We start from the raw sequence: 20,286 nt of genomic DNA, 5'->3' as shown, positions 1-20,286 counted from the left end.
GCGCTTAAAGCCCTTATTGCAGAGACCCAGAAGCCAATGTGGAATCTTCCTGAAGTCCGAGATGCTTCAGCTTTTTAAGCAAAATTTACGCACACACATACCGCAAAATCCATACATTAGCACGTGACAATATCTTATGGTATGGCTTACATCTGGTTTTGGTTATTATGGCCTCAGCTTCTAGAAAGACAGAGAGGCCCAACTCTCTCCTGGGACCTGAAACTAGGGCCCCCTCGCTCAGGCTCCGTCGACACACATAGAGCCTTTTTCAGCCAGAGCTCCATTGAAACACACGGCCTTTTGAGCCTTTTGATAGACTTTCAGACAGAAAACAGCTAGATGTATATTAAAGCCCGATATCATATCAATATCATACACTTCATTAGTTACACTGGATGTAGTTCACATCCATATTTTAGGTATCGGTCAGTTTTTTGTTTTTTTTTTGTTTTTCATTCATTTTATTTTATTTACCTGATTTTTAATTTTATTTTGCTTTGTTATTTATGTGTGGATGTTTGTATCGTCCGTTCATTTGAACAGGTTCTGTATAAATCTGTATGTTTAATTATTCCAACACGTAACCGGAGCTCTACATTTACTCCTGTAGATGCATGAGTGTTTAAACACGATTTAAAATAGGTTCCTTGGATGTAGCACGTCTTCATTCAGCTGACATGAATACTTTATCTTCATCCACGACCCTTAGACTCTTAATAGTAAAGCACCCTGAGATGAGACCCTCATTTAAAGTTATTAAAACCATCATGTACAGGGCAAGACATAAACATCCGATGAAGTCATGTTTAACAAGCACACAGGGTTCCTCATTATACTTTACTAGTCACACACAAACTTCACTGAATGGAAGGAAAGTGGTCTAATCGCCCTTTGATGCTTGCGTTAAAAACCGATGAATTGTGGACACCTTAAAGGCTGTACAACATCCCTTGTTATGTCACGCGCATATTTCGCTTTGCTTGTGATCAAAATGATAAACTGAAAAATATTTTAGAGACGTTTTTCCGAATCGGACTCCAAAGATGGCGTCCCTTTCGGCGACCGCACGAAAGCGAGAGTCATGGGTTTTGTAGTTTATTTGTGTTTTAATCTCTGAATGGATAGGAAACAATACGTTCCTTTTGGGTGTACGCGTAGCCAGTTGTGCTACTCTGTTTACGTGATTGCAAAACAATTGTTTCGCAAAAGTTTCAGATTTAAGCCCTTTTTCAATCCGTTATTAAAAAAAAAAAACAATCACTGTGGCGAAATGAACGAGTGTAGCCGGCAGGTGGCGCAGCTCTGCGCTCCACTTCCCCGCAGCGTCCACACAGCACTGAACCACTGGAGACTTTTTGTGTTCTCAATTCATAATATATCATAATGCATTTGGCAGAAGAAAACATACATGATATTGGACTAAGTGTAGAGATAAATGCCCCCAAAGCCACGCGCACATTCAGCGATATCGACGCTCAAACGGCCGTCAACACAGGCGGAACCCAAAACTCGCTGGTTGTCTCTCGGCGGACTGGAAGTGGAGGAGCCGATTGAAGCCGAAGGGGACTCGGCGTCCCTCTGCTGGCATGTGAGAAGTAACATGGCACCTTCTATAAGCATGAAATACGGACTTTTAACCAGCAGAAGGTCGCTTTGCAGTAAGATATTTCCACATGCCACATGTAGACAGAGACCGACAGAGATTAAGAGCTTGAGCTCGTCCGCTAATTCAAGCTCGCAACACGACGAACAGTACTGTATTGATCTCGTCAGGTAAGCAGTGCTGAGCTGTCATTACCTAGCTGGGCTCCAAATGGACGAAATCATAAGCTAAAGCGTTTAAAACAACAAAAAGGTCCTTTTGTAGCCTCCTTTACCCTGCTGTGATTTTCCTCCGTTCAGTTTGTTTGGGACCACCCGTTTTCAGGTGTCCTTGAGCGAACGTTGCATTTGCTCTTCGCGATGAATGAACTGAAGAGTTGGGTCAAGAGAGTTGACTGCTGTTTCTTTCTTAGGATCCATCATGATCAACGTTTTGCCACCATATCCAGATACACAGTGGTGGACAGTAACAAAGTAAATGTAATTCGTTACTGTACTTAAGTAGTTTTTTCGTGTATCTGTACTTTACTTAAGTTTTTCCACTTTGGGCAACTTTTTACTTTCACTCCACTACATTTCAAAGTCAAATATCTGACTTTTTACTCCACTACATTTTGAGAAATCTGTCGTTCCTTTTGTTTTTGTGTGTATAAAAATGTAACATGTCAAAACAAAAGAAGTGCAAAGCCAGAGCACCAATCAGGGCAGAGTGGTCACTTTGTTCTGAGTTTGTTTTGACCTGTTGGTCAAACCGACCCAGTGCAGCATCGTAAAAATTTGGGAGCACACATGTCACCTAAATGATGAACTAACCTAACTTTGTGTAAATAGACCACAATATAGAAATATGTACACACAGCTGTGACTGGCATGTTTTGTTTTTTTTCTGAATTCATACAAACACTTTCATTTGATAGTAAATTAGTTAGTTTATGTTTATGAACAGAGACCTACAGATCAACACAGTAAAGGAAAACTTATTTGTGATCCTGAGTTTAAAGCCAGTTTTTATTAAACTTGTCACTAATTTACAAAGTAATCTTAAACTGAAACTTTGCTTGTTTGTAAAAGTGATTTCAGAGCCACTCGGTTCTCCCTGATGGAAACTGTTTACTTTCAGTGTTTTGTGCTTATGATCATTTTAATTGACGTCAGCGTCACTAATTAATGACGTTCTATTAAAAGACTGGTTTACCAAGAGAGACGCTGGAGGATTTTCACCTAAAATGAGTTCAGGAAGCGAGTCTTGTTATAAAAATGACAACAGGACATCAGAGCCAGAATTAATCTTTTAGTACTTTTACTTTCAATACTTAAGTAAATTTGAAGGCAAATACTTTTGTACTTTTACTGAAGTTGAGGTCTAGAGTAAGGACTTCTACTTTTACTGGAGGAATATTTTACCTTGGGTATCTCTACTTTAACTCAAGTACATGGTTTGTGTACTTCGTCCGACTCTGCAGATACATCTTTTAACTGGTGAATTTATCTGCTTTAAGGTGCACCCAGTGCTGACACTGGTGTTTAGTTGAGCACAGAGGAGCACTCTGGTCCATGTCTGTACCATGCACTCTGGTCTGTACCATGTTCAGTGACAGTTGTTGACTGCAGGGGTGTAAAGCGCCCCAGTACTGCACAGAGTCCTGACCTCAACCCAGTAGAACACCTTTGGGATGAATTAGTGCGGAGACTGCGAGCCAGGCCTTCTCATCCAACATCAGAGTCTGATCTCACAGATCTGCGCTTCTGGAAGAATGGCCAGAAATTCCAATAAACACTCTCCTAAACCTTGTGGAAAGCCTTCCCAGAAGAGTTGAAGCTGTTATAGCTGCAAAGGGTGGGGCGACCTTATATTAAATCCTATGGATTAAGAATGGGATCTCATTTAAGTTCATATGCGTTGTGAAGGTAGACGACTTGAATACTTTTGGAAATATAGTGTATATTGTTCTTTTAAGAGCCTTTTAGGTATTGTTACAATGTCCAGCTTGTAACATTAACAGAACCCTTTTTGGTGGTAAATAGAACCATATACAAAATATTCTCTAGAATCTAAACATGCAAATGGTTCTCTTTATCAGCTAAAAAAGACAGTGGCTGCGTAAAGAAAAACATGCCATGTATGCAAACGGTGTCAGTTTGCATTACCTTTTATTTACATGATTTATATGATTACATGATGTACATGATTTATTTACATTACATGATTATGATCTGCTCTACCAAATGTTGGCATATTTAGTTACTATTAATAGTATTGTTAGTTTTTGTATCTTAATATAGACCTAGACCTTTTGTATCTTAATATAGACCTAGGGGGCAGTCATGGGCTGGAGGTTAGGGAACTGGCCCTGTGACTGGAAGGTTGCTGGTTCAATCCCCAGCACTGACAGTCCATGACAGAGGTGTCCTTGAGCAAGACACCTAACCCTCAATTGCTCCCCGGGTGCCACTCCGGGTAAGTGTGCTCACTGTGTGTGTGTGTGCCCCCTAGTGTGTGTGCATTCACTAGTGTGTAGTGTGTATGTGGTGTTTCACTTCACGGACGGGTTAAATGCGGAGGTGGAATTTCCCCAGTTGTGGGATTAAAAAAAAAAAATCACTTAACTTAAAACATTTGACATCATGAGAGTATAACTAGGCATATTTTTGAATACAAAGGTTTACGTATGAAATCTGCAACTTTCACATGCTAGTACAGCTAAATTATCGATGGCCGATATCAGCAGAGACTGTTGTCTTGAATATCAGAGAGGAAAAAAAGAAATTAAAGTGATCCGGTCTTGTTACAAATCTCTCTAGAAATAACACACACACTGTTTGATGTGATGGTGTTAGCTCTGTATTTCTTCCTACAGGGTATTAAAATAATTAAGCATCTTAAATGAAGCACTTAAATTAAAAATACCTCATTTTAAAAGCATAAGTTTTAAAATCAGATCAGTGATACTTTTTTAATCCCACAAACGGGGAAATTCCACCTCATTTAACCCATTTGAGCCCGGGGAGCAAATGGGAGTTAGGTGTCTTGCTCAAGGACACCTCAGTCATGTGCTGTTGGCACTGGGGATTGAACCAGCAACCTTCTGGTCACAGGGCCAGTTCCCTAACCTCCAGCCCACGACTGCCCCATAATGAATGTTTCAGTATTAGTATCGAAAAGCAAAAGCAGTATCATGTCATCTCTAATTTTTAGCATTGTATATAGCCTATAGCCTCTTAATGCTTGCCCTCCCCTTGCATTTCATACCAAATAAATACATGCTCTTCTGGTTGTAGCCAAGTCCGTGTCTAACTTTGGCTACATGTGACCACAGTGAGGAACTGAGAATTAGTTTGAAGATATGTCTGTTGAACCTGTTGCCCTGCTGTCTACAGAGTAACAAAACCTCACGACAGCAGTCACAGTTTGCGTATTTGCTGAAATCAGGCCTAATTCTTTTGTACGGAAGTCTTTGAACTCAGTGTTGTTAACAGAGTTAGCGTAACCCCAGCATTTATGTTCAAACATCATTCACTGTACACCATTATAGGGATAGTATATAAATGCTCTTGTATATCAGATTTTTGATGTTCTCTCATGGACAGATCTCGAGACTATGAAGGCTTCGTGTGCTCTTTGCTTCTTCCTGAGGCTGCTCGCCGCTCCTCCTTGGCGCTGAGAGCTTTCAATGTGGAACTGGCACAGGCAGGTATTCATGATGATCAGTGCACTGAAACTCATGTATGTACTTCTGTAGACACGCTGGCTAAGATTAAGGTGATTTTAATGATCATTTATATGTTAATGGGCAAAGATTGAATCAGGCACATTGAGAATCTTCATATGTTTTTGAATGATTTTGATGGATTTAATAAACTGCGATTCATTAATTTCACATGAACGAATTTTGAATTCCTTTGTTTACATCTTGATTGAATGATTGAATTATGCAGAAATTGAAAAAAGTTGTGCTCTCTTAGTCCTATACAGTGTGCTGTGTAAATTATGAAATATTTCCTGTGTAGTGCACTATTCGTCCAGTGTGGTACACACTGAATTCCGAATGGCTTCGTCAGACACCATTTCAGTGCAAGTGGCAGTATTATAATTCCTGTGTAGTGCACTATGTAGGGAGCAGGGAGCCATTTGAGAATCAGCCCCAGCGTGGGCAGAGAGATGTACAATGGCGTTAGGTTGGTGCTAAATAACACTGGAAGTTGCGTCATGGTGTTAGTGGTCATTGTAGTTGTAATTTGGCTCTTTCGGCTGCTTTAAAAGAACTACAAGCCTCTTATGGCTGATTGGTTTATGTTAAAAGGGATTACATCTTTCTAAACATATCTGAATAATACCCACCCACATTTCATAGTCCTTCAATATGCGAACTTAAAATGTTAGAGAAAAGTTCATTTGCAGAAAAAAAAAGTTAATCTATTCTAATATTTAAAATTTTGACTGTTTAGTGTGAGTGTTATATGTTCAAAGCTGTATAACCATGTGGCCTGAATCTTTACTTTATATGGACCATTTACATTAGGTTAAGGACTCTGTCTCTCAGAAGACCATTGGTCTAATGCGTATGCAGTTTTGGAAGACGGCGGTGGAGGATATATACAGAGATGACCCTCCTGTCCAGCCTGTCAGTGTGGAGTTGTGGCGGGTTGGTTTTCTTCTGAGCTCAACAGCGTTCATGAAAGATGACATTTGTTAAAAAGATAACATGATTGAACTAAATGCCAAAAAATATATTTTCTATTTATGTACATTCACATACACATGATTTTATGTGGTAATTTGCTGAAAATACTGCATTGACTTGTGAATGTGATCACAATTTAAATGCTCTGGTTAAATGTGGTTTTTGCAGTGCAAACACTGATGTTGAAATCAAGTAAGTATTGTATCAGAAAAGGGAACGAACTGTGATTCCTAAACGTAAATGTACCGGTCTTTGCAGGCAGTGAGGAAACACACACTGACGAGGAGATGGCTGTTAAAGATCATAGCTGAAAGGGTAAGATTTGCTTTTTTTGAGCAGAAGTTTGGATGATTTACTAGATTTAACTCTTGTTGATTTCATTAAAGCGACACACTGGGCAAAATGAAAAATACAACTTTTACAAGTTGAACATACCTACAGTGATGCCACAGTAATCCCAAAAGCCTCCACTTTAAAGATAAGGCTCTCAGTGTTTGTATGCTGTATGTGCGTAATGTATTATGGGTGTTGTAGTGCTAGAGCATTATTAGATGGGAACACAAACAGAATACAAAATCGTGAATTCTGTTGAACTGATGAGGCTGATGGGTGCGATGCGGACATACAGATTACTGAATGACAGTAATCGACATTTTTATTACACTACAAATTACATGACAAATAGCCTATTAAATGCTAGTTTTAGGCAAAGCCAAAAGATTAGTTGTTTCTATATTGGACGGTGTTATCAACGGCAATTTTTTGAGTGGGGAGAATTTATTCTAATTATGAGTTAGACCAGTGGTTCCCAACCCTGGTCCTGGAGGACCCCCTGCCCTGAACATTTTAGTGTGTGCCCTGCTCCCAACACCCCTGATCCATTTATTGGGCTAATAGAGCTAAAGTGGATGTGTTTTTTGCAGGAAAGGACAATGGACACAAAGGGGCATGACTAGGCTTGTGGACCACTGACACATTTTGTTGTGCTGTGTACAACAGAACCATGACAAACTGGCAAAGATTTTATACATTATAACATTACCTAGTATGCTATTATACATAATACAATGTCCTAGACTTCAAGTTTTCAGAGTGTTTTGATGTGAAATACTCCATTCTAGACAAACTGAGTCAGAATCGTTCAGCATAGGGGTGATGGGAACCAGATGTCTACAGCGATTAATACCACTAAAAACTGCATCACAGAAAACAAGTACACTGAATGGTTACAAGTGCATTATCTGAGACATTTTTTAATGAGAGTTTTGAGATAAGCCTTTGGCCTAAAACACATTTTTAAAATAAATAAAATTCAGGGTAAGGACAGGTGTTTTACTATTATCAAAATTAAAATAATAAAATCTCAGAAGATGGATTTCGGTCAGCTGGTCATTTTTGATTGCAGATAAAGCAAATAATGGGTATGTTTGCATTGTAGATATTGTGAGCCCTGGTTGCTATCACCAGCACTTAGTTACTTTTCTGAGTCATAAAGTTTCTCTAGAATGAATCATTTTACATCAAACCAATCTGAAAAACTTTGTTTACATCTCAACGATTGACTTATGCAGAAGTCTTAAAAGTCATTGCAATTCCAGTTAATACTTTTGCTCAAGTATATTTGGTCGCTGCAATTTAGTTACCTTTTGTTGTGCTCCTTTATGCTTAGTCTCTGATATTTAAGGTTTTTTTTTTCATTTTGCTGAATTTACGAAGATGTTCTGCTGCTTTATTTTATTTTTGTCTTCAGACAGGTACTTTTACTTCTACCTGAGCCATTATTTCACAAATGTAACAAAACTTTGAACTTCCGGTTCAAGGTGCTTCATACCACATCCAGATTCTTTAGTATTCATCATCTTTCAGTCCAGAAATAGTCTTCATTACACTGCTTCTGTTTTCATTCAGGAACACAGCCATGCTCAGTCTTACTGATGGAAATTTCTCCATTCTGAGTGTCTGATGTCTAACACCTACCAAATATGTATTATGTTATTAAGCAGTAATGGAATCTTCTGTTTGCTTTTTGACAGGAGAAGGACATGGAGGACAGGGCATACAGGAACCTTCAGGAGCTGGAGACGTATGCAGAGAACACTCAGTCTTCTCTCCTCTATCTCCTCTTGGAGACTCTAGGTGAGCTTTGTCAGTGTGAAAACCTGGAGCTACCCTGACTTTTTAGTACAGATGATTTTTCCCCCCAATTATTTTCATGGATTGGTTTTTATCACAGCAAATCTTATCTGAATGAAACACATTGATATACTCTTGTGATGTGTTTTATAGGTAGTTTGCTGGTGGCTGACTTTTTTGAGGTGTTTATTTAGTTCATTGTTTTTGCTTTATAAATATCAATGTTTTTGTGAAGATGTTTTTGGACTGGAACTAAAGAAACGTGATATTTTAGACTTTTTACCTTCAAATGAAGACAAAATTTAAAAAAATGTTACTACAGACTAATTGATGTAAAGATCTTATTTAAAGGAATAGTTTGGTGAAAAATCAAAGGAACATGATTTATCACTTAGCCAGATGCAGTCGATCAGTCAAGACACAAACTTGGATCTGAAGTTTGCTTCTTTAGTTTTGTATCAAAGATGCTTGGCTAGCATTGTTAACAAACACTGGATTTCACTTGCCCAAAAACTTCTCTCAACCCTCTCAAAACTCATCCAGGTCTTCATTTATTTTACACAAAGTGATGTGGTTTAGAACACCATACTTACTTACGTACTTACTTTAGCCTATAAAAAACCAAAAATAACTGTCTCCTCATAGGTGAATTGTGGGGCTACCATTGTAAGCACCCTGAACCAGTTTAAGATTCTAGCATGTACTTAACAAATTGAGACTGGGGACGGTGTAAGTCCAGTGTTGGTTAGCAATGTTAGCCCAGCATCTTTGTTGTAAACTAAAGAAGCACACATCAGATATAGAACATTTTCATTACTTTTCCCCTGAAGTCCATTAATGTTGTTTGTGTGGTTTATGTACCAAAACAGTCAATAATTATTTTTTGCATGACCATTTCCATCCTTTTTTATAAGCTGTTGTTAAACCGCCTGTTTTTTTTACAGACTGATATGTTTAAATGTCCTCTTTTCTGATTGGCTGTTCTTTACTCGTTCAAATAGCAGTTAGGGTTAAAACACTCTTGGATGGGGCTGAACTAGTGTAGACTGAATAAGTGGATGTATGGAAATGCATTGTATTTCATGTATTTCATCACAAAATCAGTGAACACTTAACAGGTTGTTTTTGCAAGTTCATTTCCATATATGGACTGAACGGACCAGTGAATGTTTTGATTCTAACATATATCCAACTTTTATTTCATAATTATAAGGAAAGTGTCATTTTCTGTGATATGGGAAGCAAAAGTCATTAACTGAGTTTTAACTAAGTTTAACATGCCGTACTCTGTGTGTGTTTATAAAGGAGTGAAAAATGTCCATGCAGACCATGCCGCCAGCCACATTGGCAAAGCACATGGGATTGTGACGTGTCTACGAGCCACTCTCTACCACAGCCAGAGACGCAAGGTCTATCTGCCCATGGACATCTGCATGCTGGTGGGTGCACTGCTGAGTGGTATCATGCAATACATAAAGGTCATCTCCCAGTTGTCAGTTAGTCCTTCAGCCTCAAGATGGGAAGTACTTAGGGTCAGTGTGGTGGAACAGCAGGGCCCATTTCTGTAGCAAGCTCAATACATTAAGGTTTAAAGTGGAATTCCACCAAGGTTTTAAATTTCTTGATAATTCAGTATATGAAATGTAAACAAAGACATTCCGTGTGGATTGATGTGCAGTACAGAAACTTACTTTAAGGTGATAAGAACCAAATATATTTATTGTCCAAACCCGTGATCCTACACATATCTTCTGAGTTTTAATATGTAATGTTGGTGATGGTAAAATAGTGATGAATCTGGAAAAAACATGTTTTCTTTGGCTACTGTTATGCCTTACAACACCCTACATCTCTTTGCCATGAATGAATTTGAAGAAGAAAAAAAAGGAGTTTTGGCTGAAATCTTGCAGAACTTTAATAAAACAACACCTCAGGCATCAGACAGCAAATTCATGAACATTAATAACATGTAAAAACTTTTTGTGATGTGGCTTTAAGTGCTGTTGAATAGCTCTGGTCTGGTTCTCATCACCACCACTGTGAACAGTTTGACTTTGTAGGATTCTCTACAATGAAGGATTTCACATCAAACCCCTTTTGATGGCTTTGTTTACATCTTGAAGATTTAATTATGCTCTGATGTAATTGGCCAGTGCCTACTCTATAATTAAGCCCAGACCTGTTGCCTTAGTTTCAACCTGTTACCTGTTTGTTACCATCTGTCATTACTCTAATTTGAATGGGCTGTAAACAGACTGAGGGATTAAGATAATCATCTGGTGACAATAGAAGGAATATTCTAGGTCATCTAACCAAATATCACAGCTAGAAAAGCAAGTACTGAGATGTCTATAGTGTCTTTTATTGTTGTTCTTTGTCTGTTTTTTTAATGTTGTAATCCAGACTGCAGAGGGCACTGTTGTAACATAACAGAAGTGAATGCAGCACACAGCATTATCAAACAGTACAAAAATCACTTGATTTATCTTTTGAGTTGAAATATAATTTTAAGATTGTGACAGCTCTGGCAGGTTATTTCAACCTGCTGAATGGTTGTTATTCACACAGAAATTTCGATTTGTAAATCTTTTTTTTTCCCATTTTAAATTGAATCACTCTCATACATCTGTAGTGCTCATTTTGATGTGGATTAAAGGATTACATTGTGAGTAGCTCAGTGAGTAGCAAATCATATTTATATAGTGTTAGTTAAAGGTAGTTAGCCAAAGAAGAGGCTAATATTAAACAAATGCTGAAGAACACAACATTGTAGTTGGTGTTTGTCTCAGGCTGTAGTGTAAATGCCAGTGTAGACAAACTTCAGACTGCCCAAAGGCATTGAAATCTGCTGTACAACAGTCTCACTGTCATTAGAGACATTCTTTTAACATGCATCTAAAGCAGTAATCTTTTCAGAACAGACCTAAGCAGTCAGTCACGTTCTACTGATTGTCAGATTGTCATGATGAGCTCAGGTGTCTAAAGCCTAATTGTCTGTGGAGTTAGCGGTGCTTAGTTGAGAATTTTAAGGTACATTTTGTTTGGTACAGATGTGCATGTGTTGTCTTTTTAATTGTGTTGAGTTACAAAGTGGATAATGGATTTGTTCTTTTGAAGGTCTGCTGCTCTGCATCTGTACATGTTTTACTTCCTCACGCAATTCGCACCGGATAAAATTGAGGGTGAAACAAAACTGTCATTATTTTCTTGCCTTTCTTTGATAAACAGAGTACATGAAAGCTTGTTGCCTTTCATGCAAAAATGTTCAAATGTGCCAGTTATTTTTGTGCCAGTATGGAGATTTATGAGCCAGTATAGGCCTTTTACAGAATGAGCCATCACTTTTTAGAAAGACCTCAATTTATACTTGTTCGAGGGGTAGAGATGGGCATCCCTACTAATTCTCATAGTTGAGTATCTGTACCAGTCATACATCCCTGTCCTGATTTTACTTCCAAACCTTTTTTTTACTAACTAGCTAGTACACAAGTGAATTAGAATAAATGACAACTTTTGCAGTTAACTGTATTAGATTACATTATGTAAATATGTTAATCTGCTAACTCTGCCCATGGGTCCTTGAGAAGGTTGAGGATATAAAATTAGGATTCATACTGGTTAACTGAGGAGAAGTTAAAAAAACCCAAAAACAATCATAAAAATACTGGGGCCAAAATGAAATAGGGTTGTAGCTGGAGGCCTATTCTTTTAGGTGATAGCACTGGTTTTAAGTGGCTAAAACATTAGTACTGGAAAAAAATTGCAGCAAGCAGAGGAATACTTATGAAACAGGGGCTGCCTCGTCAGATGAGCTAAAGCTACAGCTAACAGGGCCCACCCCAGACACTGATAACATCTCTAACACAAGACTTTTTTTTGCTCAGTGGACGATGTGCCAACATGTTAGATTTTCAGAGAAATATATTTCCGCTGTTTCTGGATCAGCATTGTTAGAGAAAAAGCTATGCCGCATCTGCCTTCTCAGCCTTGTCCTTAATAACACATCCTTGGCAAAGAGCTGAGTGGCACAGTCCAGTATAAATACTTCCTCACAAATATGTGCTGAACCACATTTTAGAGTCACGCATCTGTGATGAAACGATGAGTGCTGGAAGAGTAAGTTCAGTATTCGGATACTGGAATCTCCAACAGTTAGGCGAGAACTCCAGTACTCGTGCACATCCTCAATGAGGTGTCTTAAAAGATGTTTGCTAAATTTTGAGTGTGTGTGTTTGTGTGTGTGTGTGTGTGTGTGTGTGTGTGTGTGTGTGCGCGCACATACAGCAGTGTAATGTTTCATGTCATGTCATGAAAAATAGTGTCAGCTACAGTAAACATGGTAAGCATACCTAATCAGTGAATTAGTCCACTGCAGACTTTTATTTTATTAGTTGCAAAAATGACAAAAAAAATTGTTAATCTCTATTATTTATATAAAAATGATTCACCAGCTTATATTTCATCATTGTGATAGGCCTACAAATACAAAAATCAAAATAGCTGGAAGGCACATTTAGACATTAAATTCTATGCTTTTTTGATATTTTGGTTTCAGGTTGTACAACAATGCTTAGTTTTGATTATAATGTTCTCCTGACGGTGCCTCCAGGTGCCCTTCTGATGTGGCAGAGTAGGCCCTAGGGGTGGGTTGGGGGGATAACTTGGTTGGTTATTGCATTATGGTCCCTTTATGCCTCAAGAGTTTGAACATCTGGAAAGTATAATGAATATTTCAGTTGGCACAGCCTTGGAATTACATTGAGTAAACATACATTTGGAGCAGTCCAGTGATATACATGTTTTTTTCTGTGGAGCTGAGATTAAGACTGAACTGTTGATATGTTTCCCAGCATGGGGCATCTCAGGAAGACTTCATCCGTGGCAGCAGAGAGCAGAATGTCAGGGATGTTGTGTATGACATTGCCAGCCAAGCTCATATCCATCTCCAACACGTACGTGTATTTATTAAAAATTGATAATTTTTGTTAATATACTGTGGATGTTTTGTCGTATTGACTGAATAGCATTAACTTCAAGTAACCTCAGATAGATGATGCTTGAAATACTAGTCACTTTAAATAAGAAAATTTGCATCAGCATGTGTCTCAGTGTTATATTAGTTATATGCTGCATTGACCCTTGACTAATTTGTCATCCACTAATCAGACTCTTTTTATACAGGCTAGATCATTCAGTAAAAATGTTCCCGATGCTGCCATGCCTGCTTTTCTGCACACAGTAAGTGATTTTATGTCTCTCTGTCTCTCTCTGTCTCTCTCTCTCTCTCTCTCTCTCTCTCTCTCTCTCTCTCTCTCTCTCTCTCTCTCTCTCTCTCTCTCTCTCTCTCTCTCTCTCTCTCTTGCTTGCTCGCTCGCTTTCTCTCTCTTTCTCTCGCTCTCTGTCTGCCCTCCATAACATAACCTGCCTGGTCCTTCCTGTGTAATTAGATGACCCTGGTATGGCTTGGCTTTTTTCCTCTATTACAGTTTTTTCTTCAAGCAAGCATCCAACACTGAAGTGGAGGAAAGTGACAAACTGTTCTGACTGTAATTTCCAGCATTTCAAACAAAGCTCCTCATAATGGTCGCGTGTTCTGACCAACAAGGGGCGTTATTAAATTTAATGAGCATCAATTTCCTTAAATTTTCTGTCTGTTTTAACCTCGCAATTCTAAGAATACGTTTATACACCAGCTACTGTCACTTTTCAAAAAGCCACTCTAAAGTACATTTAGTTATTATTTTAATTGTATTATTTTTTTGGATGATAGACTTATAAATGTATGGTTAGAATGTTTTTAAAAGTGTCAACATTTGATATGAGAGGATTTGCAGGAAACAAAGTGTGTTCAGATGGCACTTTTACCATTCTCTGACACAATAATCAATGGAAACCGATGGGCAAAAGTAGTGAACACCCAAATGTCACTTTGTATGTGCATCTCCTTACATCTCACCTCAAAACCATCTATGTTAATGTAGAGTTGATTAATACTGGTGGCCCTTTTCTGTGAACATATATGGCCTGCTGCTTTGTGCTTTAGTTGTTGAGTGCTCCTATGCATTTTCACATGATGATAACGCCACTTACTGTTGACTGAGACAGCTGTATCTGGGCAAAAATTTGACTTTTGGGCAAGTGTCATCCTATTATATGGCTGCATTGAAAGTCACTGAGCTCTTCAGTATGATCCATGTTATTATCCATGTTGTCTATTAAGAGTGCATGACTGAGTCTTTGATTTTATACAGTTGTAACAATAAATGTAACCTGCAAAGGCTGAACGTACTACAGTCCCATTTCCAAAAACCTGGCACACTGTGCAAAATCTAAATAAAAACAGAATGTGATGATATGCACATCATTTAAGCACTATATATAGAAATGATATTGTTTTTTTGAAAAATTAATGCCCATTTTGAATTTAATGGAAGAAACGTTTAAAAAAAATAAGGTTGGGACGGGGGCCTGTTTACCACTGTGTTGCATTACCTCTCCTTTTAACAACACTCTAAGCATTTGGGAACTGAACAGCCAAATTGCTGTAGTCTTGAGAGTGAAATATTTTCCCATTCTTGCTCATTGTAGGGTTTCAGCTGCTCAACAACTTTGACATATTTTTCATTTCATCCCATCTTTTTTGGAAACTGGGTTGTAATTGAAAGACATGTTCACGTACTTTGGATTGTTTACTTGAGATAATTAAGAGTAAATGGTGGTCTTTTGTGATCTGTTATATAATCTGTTAATCAGTTTTTATAGCTAAAGTCTCACTTTCTTGATGACAAAAGAAGTAATAACTTTGAAATTGTACTATTTCTTTTTTTTGGAAAGAATTGAAAGAAGCAGCTTTACTGAGTCAGGTGAAAAAACACAGTGAAATATGATCTGCGTGCCCTGCCGTGAGTCACCCTGTGAAACCTAAAATAATAAATGTCAGATGTGTTGTCACAATTCTTTTTTTTTTTTTTTTGTGGACCACGTCAAATGCACAGGCACAATAATGTGTTCCTCGGTATTTAGGCCTCAAATACAAAATCAACATTTAGACTCATGGAGCTACAACGACAACAGTAAATAATACACTTCCATCCTCAGAAGACATATCCTTCACTAGGTTTTGAATTTGCAAGCATGTTGAAAGAGTACTCAATCATCAAATGCATCTTCCACATGTTTCATGCAATTACACATTTCCACCAGAGAGGTCTCCAAATCCCCATATTTCACATAGTGTAGCTTTAAAAAAATATTATTGGATTAGTTTGTAGTTAAGTAGACTGTAACTGAAATGGTTAATGTCAGATTGTTTGTCTGTACTGCAGGTCGCTATTGAGGACTACCTGGAAAGAGTGAGGAAAGTAGACTTTGATGTCTTTCATCACAGCCTGCAGAGGAGGAACCCACTACTGCCCATCCAGCTTTATTTTCGATCATGGAAAAAGACATACTGATATATTTTTTTTAAATCTAGCTCTTAATTTATACAGAATACATTCATGTTGCAAGTCATGATCCAAACGTAGACACCATGTGGTGTAGGGAATGGTATAGATGCACTTACATCTTTTTTGATATCAGTTTTCTGATTGTCGGCACTAAAGATCAAGTATATTAGAGAAGTCATTTCTAGACGCAAGTTACAGAGTAGAATTTCCTTAAAAACCAACAAGAACATAACAAGAAGGTATCAGTCTAGGAAAGGGACCTTGAACTGGTATTGTTTGAAATTCAAAACGAAATTATTTTTCCTGCTGATTCTTAATTACACTATGTATTTACAGAGTTTTGCAAAATTGAGTTGCCTTTTTTTTTAAGTGTTCTATTCATCTATTTATTTAAGTATTTATTTGGATTACTTGATGACGTGAATCAGAGAGAACAATGCAGCAGCATTACCATTTAATTTGTCTAAATCAATGAAAGAATTGGATTGGGGCAGTTTTCCTGTCTTGTAATTCACACTGTTCATACACAGTGCCTGAATACAAAAAGCAGCAGTCAATAACACGAAACAACCTTAAGCTTGGTCTATTGATTGATGTAGTGTTGCTGTTATTGTGAGGCTGCTAATTTTGCTCACAGTGGGGCAAAGTTGTGTTTAGGAAATAAGACACTCTGATCAATGAGTAATTGGGCATCAGTCATGTGTGAATGAGATGTTTTTGCTTATACCTGATTACAACAATTATCCATATTTGTTTTACTCGGCCCTCCTGGTTTCACTTCGCTGAAGTTGATCTCAGTGCTGCTTCAGAATCTGACTGTGTCCATGGTGATTCACTGGAACGCCCCAGACTTTTGGAACTGTTGGAACTTTCCCAGACGTTGCTATTCGACGCAACATCCATTTTTATTGCAATTACACTCTTAATAAAGGTGGTTCTGCAATGGTTCTTCTGTAAAAGGAATGGTCCCATTTCAAACTGCAAGTTCTATATAGAAACATTTCACACTTTAAAGGGACTTTGCATGGGGAAGAAGATTCCTTAGGTTGATGGAGAATAGGTTGTATATGGTTCTACATTGACATTGTAACAGTAGAAGAACTCTTCGGTGAGTTTCTTGTGTAACATACTCTGCATTGAACTGAAGAACCATTTCAGCATACCTCACGGTTAGTCATTCCCTTTACTAAAGAACACTTGAAGAACCATCTTTTCAAGAGAGTTGGCATTGGACTAGCTATGTTCAAATGTAGTGAAGTACTACATATGTAGTTTTACAAATGTAGTTTTTGTTGGTTAATCTAAATTTCTGTCTAATTATTAACACCGATAAGCTTTTTTTCCCTCGCTATCTATCTATCTATCTATCTGTCTGTCTGTCTGTCTGTCTGTCTGTCTGTCTGTCTGTCTATCTATCTATCTATCTATCTATCTATCTATCTATCTATCTATCTATCTATCTCTCTGTCTATCTATCTATCTATCTGTCTATCTGTCTGTCTGTCTGATACTACTGTTGTGCTTGGTTTGTTCTCTAGGGGCTCAGATCTGGATTTCTGTAGCTTTTCATTGTGACAGTGCCTGGAGTTAAAAAACACAAAACTAATATATATATATATATTTTTTATTTGATTTAAGATGTTTAGCAATAGCGAACAAGTTTAGTAGCAGCCAACAACCTGGCGGACCACAGAGGCCACAGTGGAGAATTAATGAAGAGTACATTAAATCATGAGGAAAACCAGGGAGGCGATGTGAAGACATATACAGTCTGATCAGGATTTGAAATAGTTGATAGTTGCACTGGACTTGTTGCCATATTGTCACTGTACAAATAAAAACACGTATCTCCAAAATGGCAGCTTTATAAGAGACGGCAGCAATGTTCTTTACTTTTAAAATAAAGGTACCAACAATGTAAATGTACCCTCAAAGGTACTGCAGTGGTTTTAAGGTCAGGTGTGTACCTTAAATAAGCTTTTCCATGTGAAAAGTATGTATTTGTATATATTTTATAATCTAATGTTTTAAAAATGATAGTAGATTTTAAAAACCTGGAGACGAGATGGCTGTATGGAGTCAGTACAGCCTAGAAAATATGATTTAAATGGATTATGGTTGTTATGTTCCCTGACTAAAGGGACTGAGATGGACCCTTGAGGGTACCGCCCCAGTGACAGGAGGGGTCCTGTATGAGTGTGAGTTAATGTGAAGAGATTTTTTTCACACAATGTAAAGGACAGCTGCTGAGCTCAAATGATGCGGGGGAGAAAAATCACAAAAAAATGGAGATACTTGTTTTTTCATATACTAGAGCATTACTTTCTACTTATCTTTGGTTACAGCAAAGCATTTTAACATAGCATAAAATATGTAATACTAACTCAGTTTTAGATAGGAGCTCTGGTATACCAGAGTAAAAAAAATCCCAGTTTCAAGCCCTGTTCTCGCAGCTTTGGAGCCATTGTTGAGGGTTTTTTGTGATGAGTGGCAGGCTGACAGAGTGGGATTTAATTATCATCAGTGCAGACCAAAAGTCTGTAATTACCTTTATACTGAAGGTCAAGTGAAGACAGCTTGAAAGAGAGAAAAAAACCCTCTCTAACACTTTAAAATGTCATTCAGGGCTCTAGTTCTGCATTAATAGCCTTGATTAACAATTTAAGAGGTTTTCAAGTGAGAGACTATATGCCTGAAGGTTTGTAGACACCTGTTCAGATAACGTTTTTTCTGAAATCAAGGATACTATTTGGGAGTTTGTTCCCCCCTTGCTGCAGTACATGGCTAAAGTACACTGGGAACTAGATGTTGGAACATGTTTTTGAGGATTTGATTGCATTCAGCCACAAGAGCATAATTGAGGTCAGGTACCTCATGTTGGACAGTCAGTTCTGGTATTGTATGGAGCTCCATCACTTCAGAGAACACAGTTCCACTGCTAAATAGCCCAGTGCTGTGGGGCTTTATACCCCTCTAATTGACTCTCGGCACTGGTCATGGTGATCTTAGGCTTGTGTTATCCTCCTCCAGAGTGTCTGTCATGGGTGGAGCTTAAAGTAGCTGAATTCACTATTTAGAAGGGGTATCTGGAAACGTTTGGACATACACAGCTGGTTTCCCAGACAGGGAGGAACACTAGTCCTGCTTTCTGAGTGGGGATTCTTAACTGAAAAGAATATTTAGTTCTGGACATATAGTATGAGTTAGTATGAGTCAGTTACTTGGACTGGGAATAGTATTTACCTGACCGCTCATAAGTGCTGGTCCTAGCAGCGTTTAGAGAACTCTTCTTATAGAATAGGACTTAGAGTGGTCAATTAGGTGCACTGCAAAAAAAAAAAGAAATATCTTGTCAAGTGAAATCTTAAATCTAGTTGATCTATCAAACATTTCCCATTTTGGGGTGGTTGTGCACTTATTATAAGATTTTCTAGCTTATTTTCTGACATTTTTACTTGTTTTCGGGTCATTTAATTGAGTAAAATTATCACTATACTGGCAGATACTTTTGCTGGTTTCAAGCTCATTTCTTAAGACAAGCAAAATTATCTGCCAACATAGTGAGAAAATGTCACTCGATAAAAGTACTTCAAACAAGTAAAAAATGTCTAGAAATAAGTTAAATAATCTTAAATTAAGTTTACAACAATCTCAACAGGAGCAATGTTATATTTTTTGACTATATTCAAGACAATTTTACTTACAAGATACCTTTTTTTTGCAGTGTGGCCATTTGAGACAGTTGACTGAAACTTCACTTCAGAGTACAGTTTATTTGCCTCATTAAAGATATTATTTGTATTAAAGACTTATCATTTTATTATGAGGTTCTGAAAGTTGTCCTTTTATCTTGTGTATATAAGAAAGCTACACTGTGATAAAAAGATACTGTGCAGAAACATGTTTCGCTCATCAAGTTAAAAACAAGGTAACCGTACCCTCAAAGGTACAGCAAAGGTCCAACTGTGTACCTTAAGTAAGTTTTTCCCAGGGAAGAAATATGTATTTGTACCTTTTCATAGCCTAGTCTTTAAGAATAGAACAATAAAACAAAACGCCTGGAAACAGGACACGGTGTGTGGAGTCATACAACTGCAATGGATTATGGTACAATTATATTCTATATAAGTACTGAAGACGTACCCTTGAGAGTCCCATCACAGTGACGGTGTAGCACTGTTTTGCTCTGGGAGTGCTCTGTGTTATTTCAGGGGATAGTGATAATACATAGAGCAACAGAAGTGCTCAGAATAATATTTAATGTAATATGATCATACATTACTTTGGTTAACTGTACAGTCAATACTGCAAACCCAATTTCTGGAAAAGCTGGGACATTCTGTGAAATGCAATAAAATTAGACTCTGATTTGTTAATTCTCCTGTACCTTTATTTGACTGACAAAAGTACAAAGAAAAGAT

At 37.8% G+C, this 20,286-nt stretch overlaps 1 protein-coding gene across 3 annotated transcripts; it reads left to right on the top strand.

Annotated features, from left to right (window-relative positions):
- The first annotated feature begins 1,317 nt into the window (after window positions 1–1,317).
- Window positions 1,318–16,213, top strand: ndufaf6 (NADH:ubiquinone oxidoreductase complex assembly factor 6). 3 transcript variants are annotated; one of them, XM_037536721.1, is made up of 9 exons: window positions 1,318–1,773; window positions 5,191–5,290; window positions 6,123–6,245; window positions 6,543–6,599; window positions 8,318–8,420; window positions 9,723–9,856; window positions 13,268–13,369; window positions 13,599–13,655; window positions 15,743–16,213. In XM_037536721.1, exons 1-9 carry the CDS (start codon window positions 1,436–1,438, stop codon window positions 15,869–15,871), a joined length of 1,143 nt encoding a protein of 380 aa, XP_037392618.1. In that variant the 5' UTR covers window positions 1,318–1,435; the 3' UTR covers window positions 15,872–16,213. The 3 variants fall into 3 exon arrangements, with proteins under 3 accessions (XP_037392618.1, XP_037392619.1, XP_037392620.1); XM_037536722.1 differs by lacking the exon at window positions 15,743–16,213 and adding an exon at window positions 13,904–14,050; XM_037536723.1 differs by having other exon boundaries at window positions 1,640–1,773; window positions 5,191–5,294.
- The last annotated feature ends 4,073 nt before the right edge of the window (window positions 16,214–20,286 follow it).

This window comes from Pygocentrus nattereri, chromosome 3 (genome assembly GCF_015220715.1).
Source record: "Pygocentrus nattereri isolate fPygNat1 chromosome 3, fPygNat1.pri, whole genome shotgun sequence".
NCBI lineage: Eukaryota > Metazoa > Chordata > Actinopteri > Characiformes > Serrasalmidae > Pygocentrus > Pygocentrus nattereri.
This window is presented reverse-complemented; position numbering and strand designations above follow the sequence as displayed.

Excerpts from the sequence above, each read along its gene's own strand:
- ndufaf6 (XM_037536721.1), top strand. The coding sequence starts at position 1,436 with ATGCCCCCAAAGCCACGCGCACATTCAGCGATATCGACGCTCAAACGG. Across the intron at positions 1,774-5,190 it reads TACTGTATTGATCTCGTCAG|ATCTCGAGACTATGAAGGCT; the intron begins GTAAGCAGTGCT and ends TCTCATGGACAG. Across the intron at positions 5,291-6,122 it reads TCAATGTGGAACTGGCACAG|GTTAAGGACTCTGTCTCTCA; the intron begins GCAGGTATTCAT and ends CATTTACATTAG.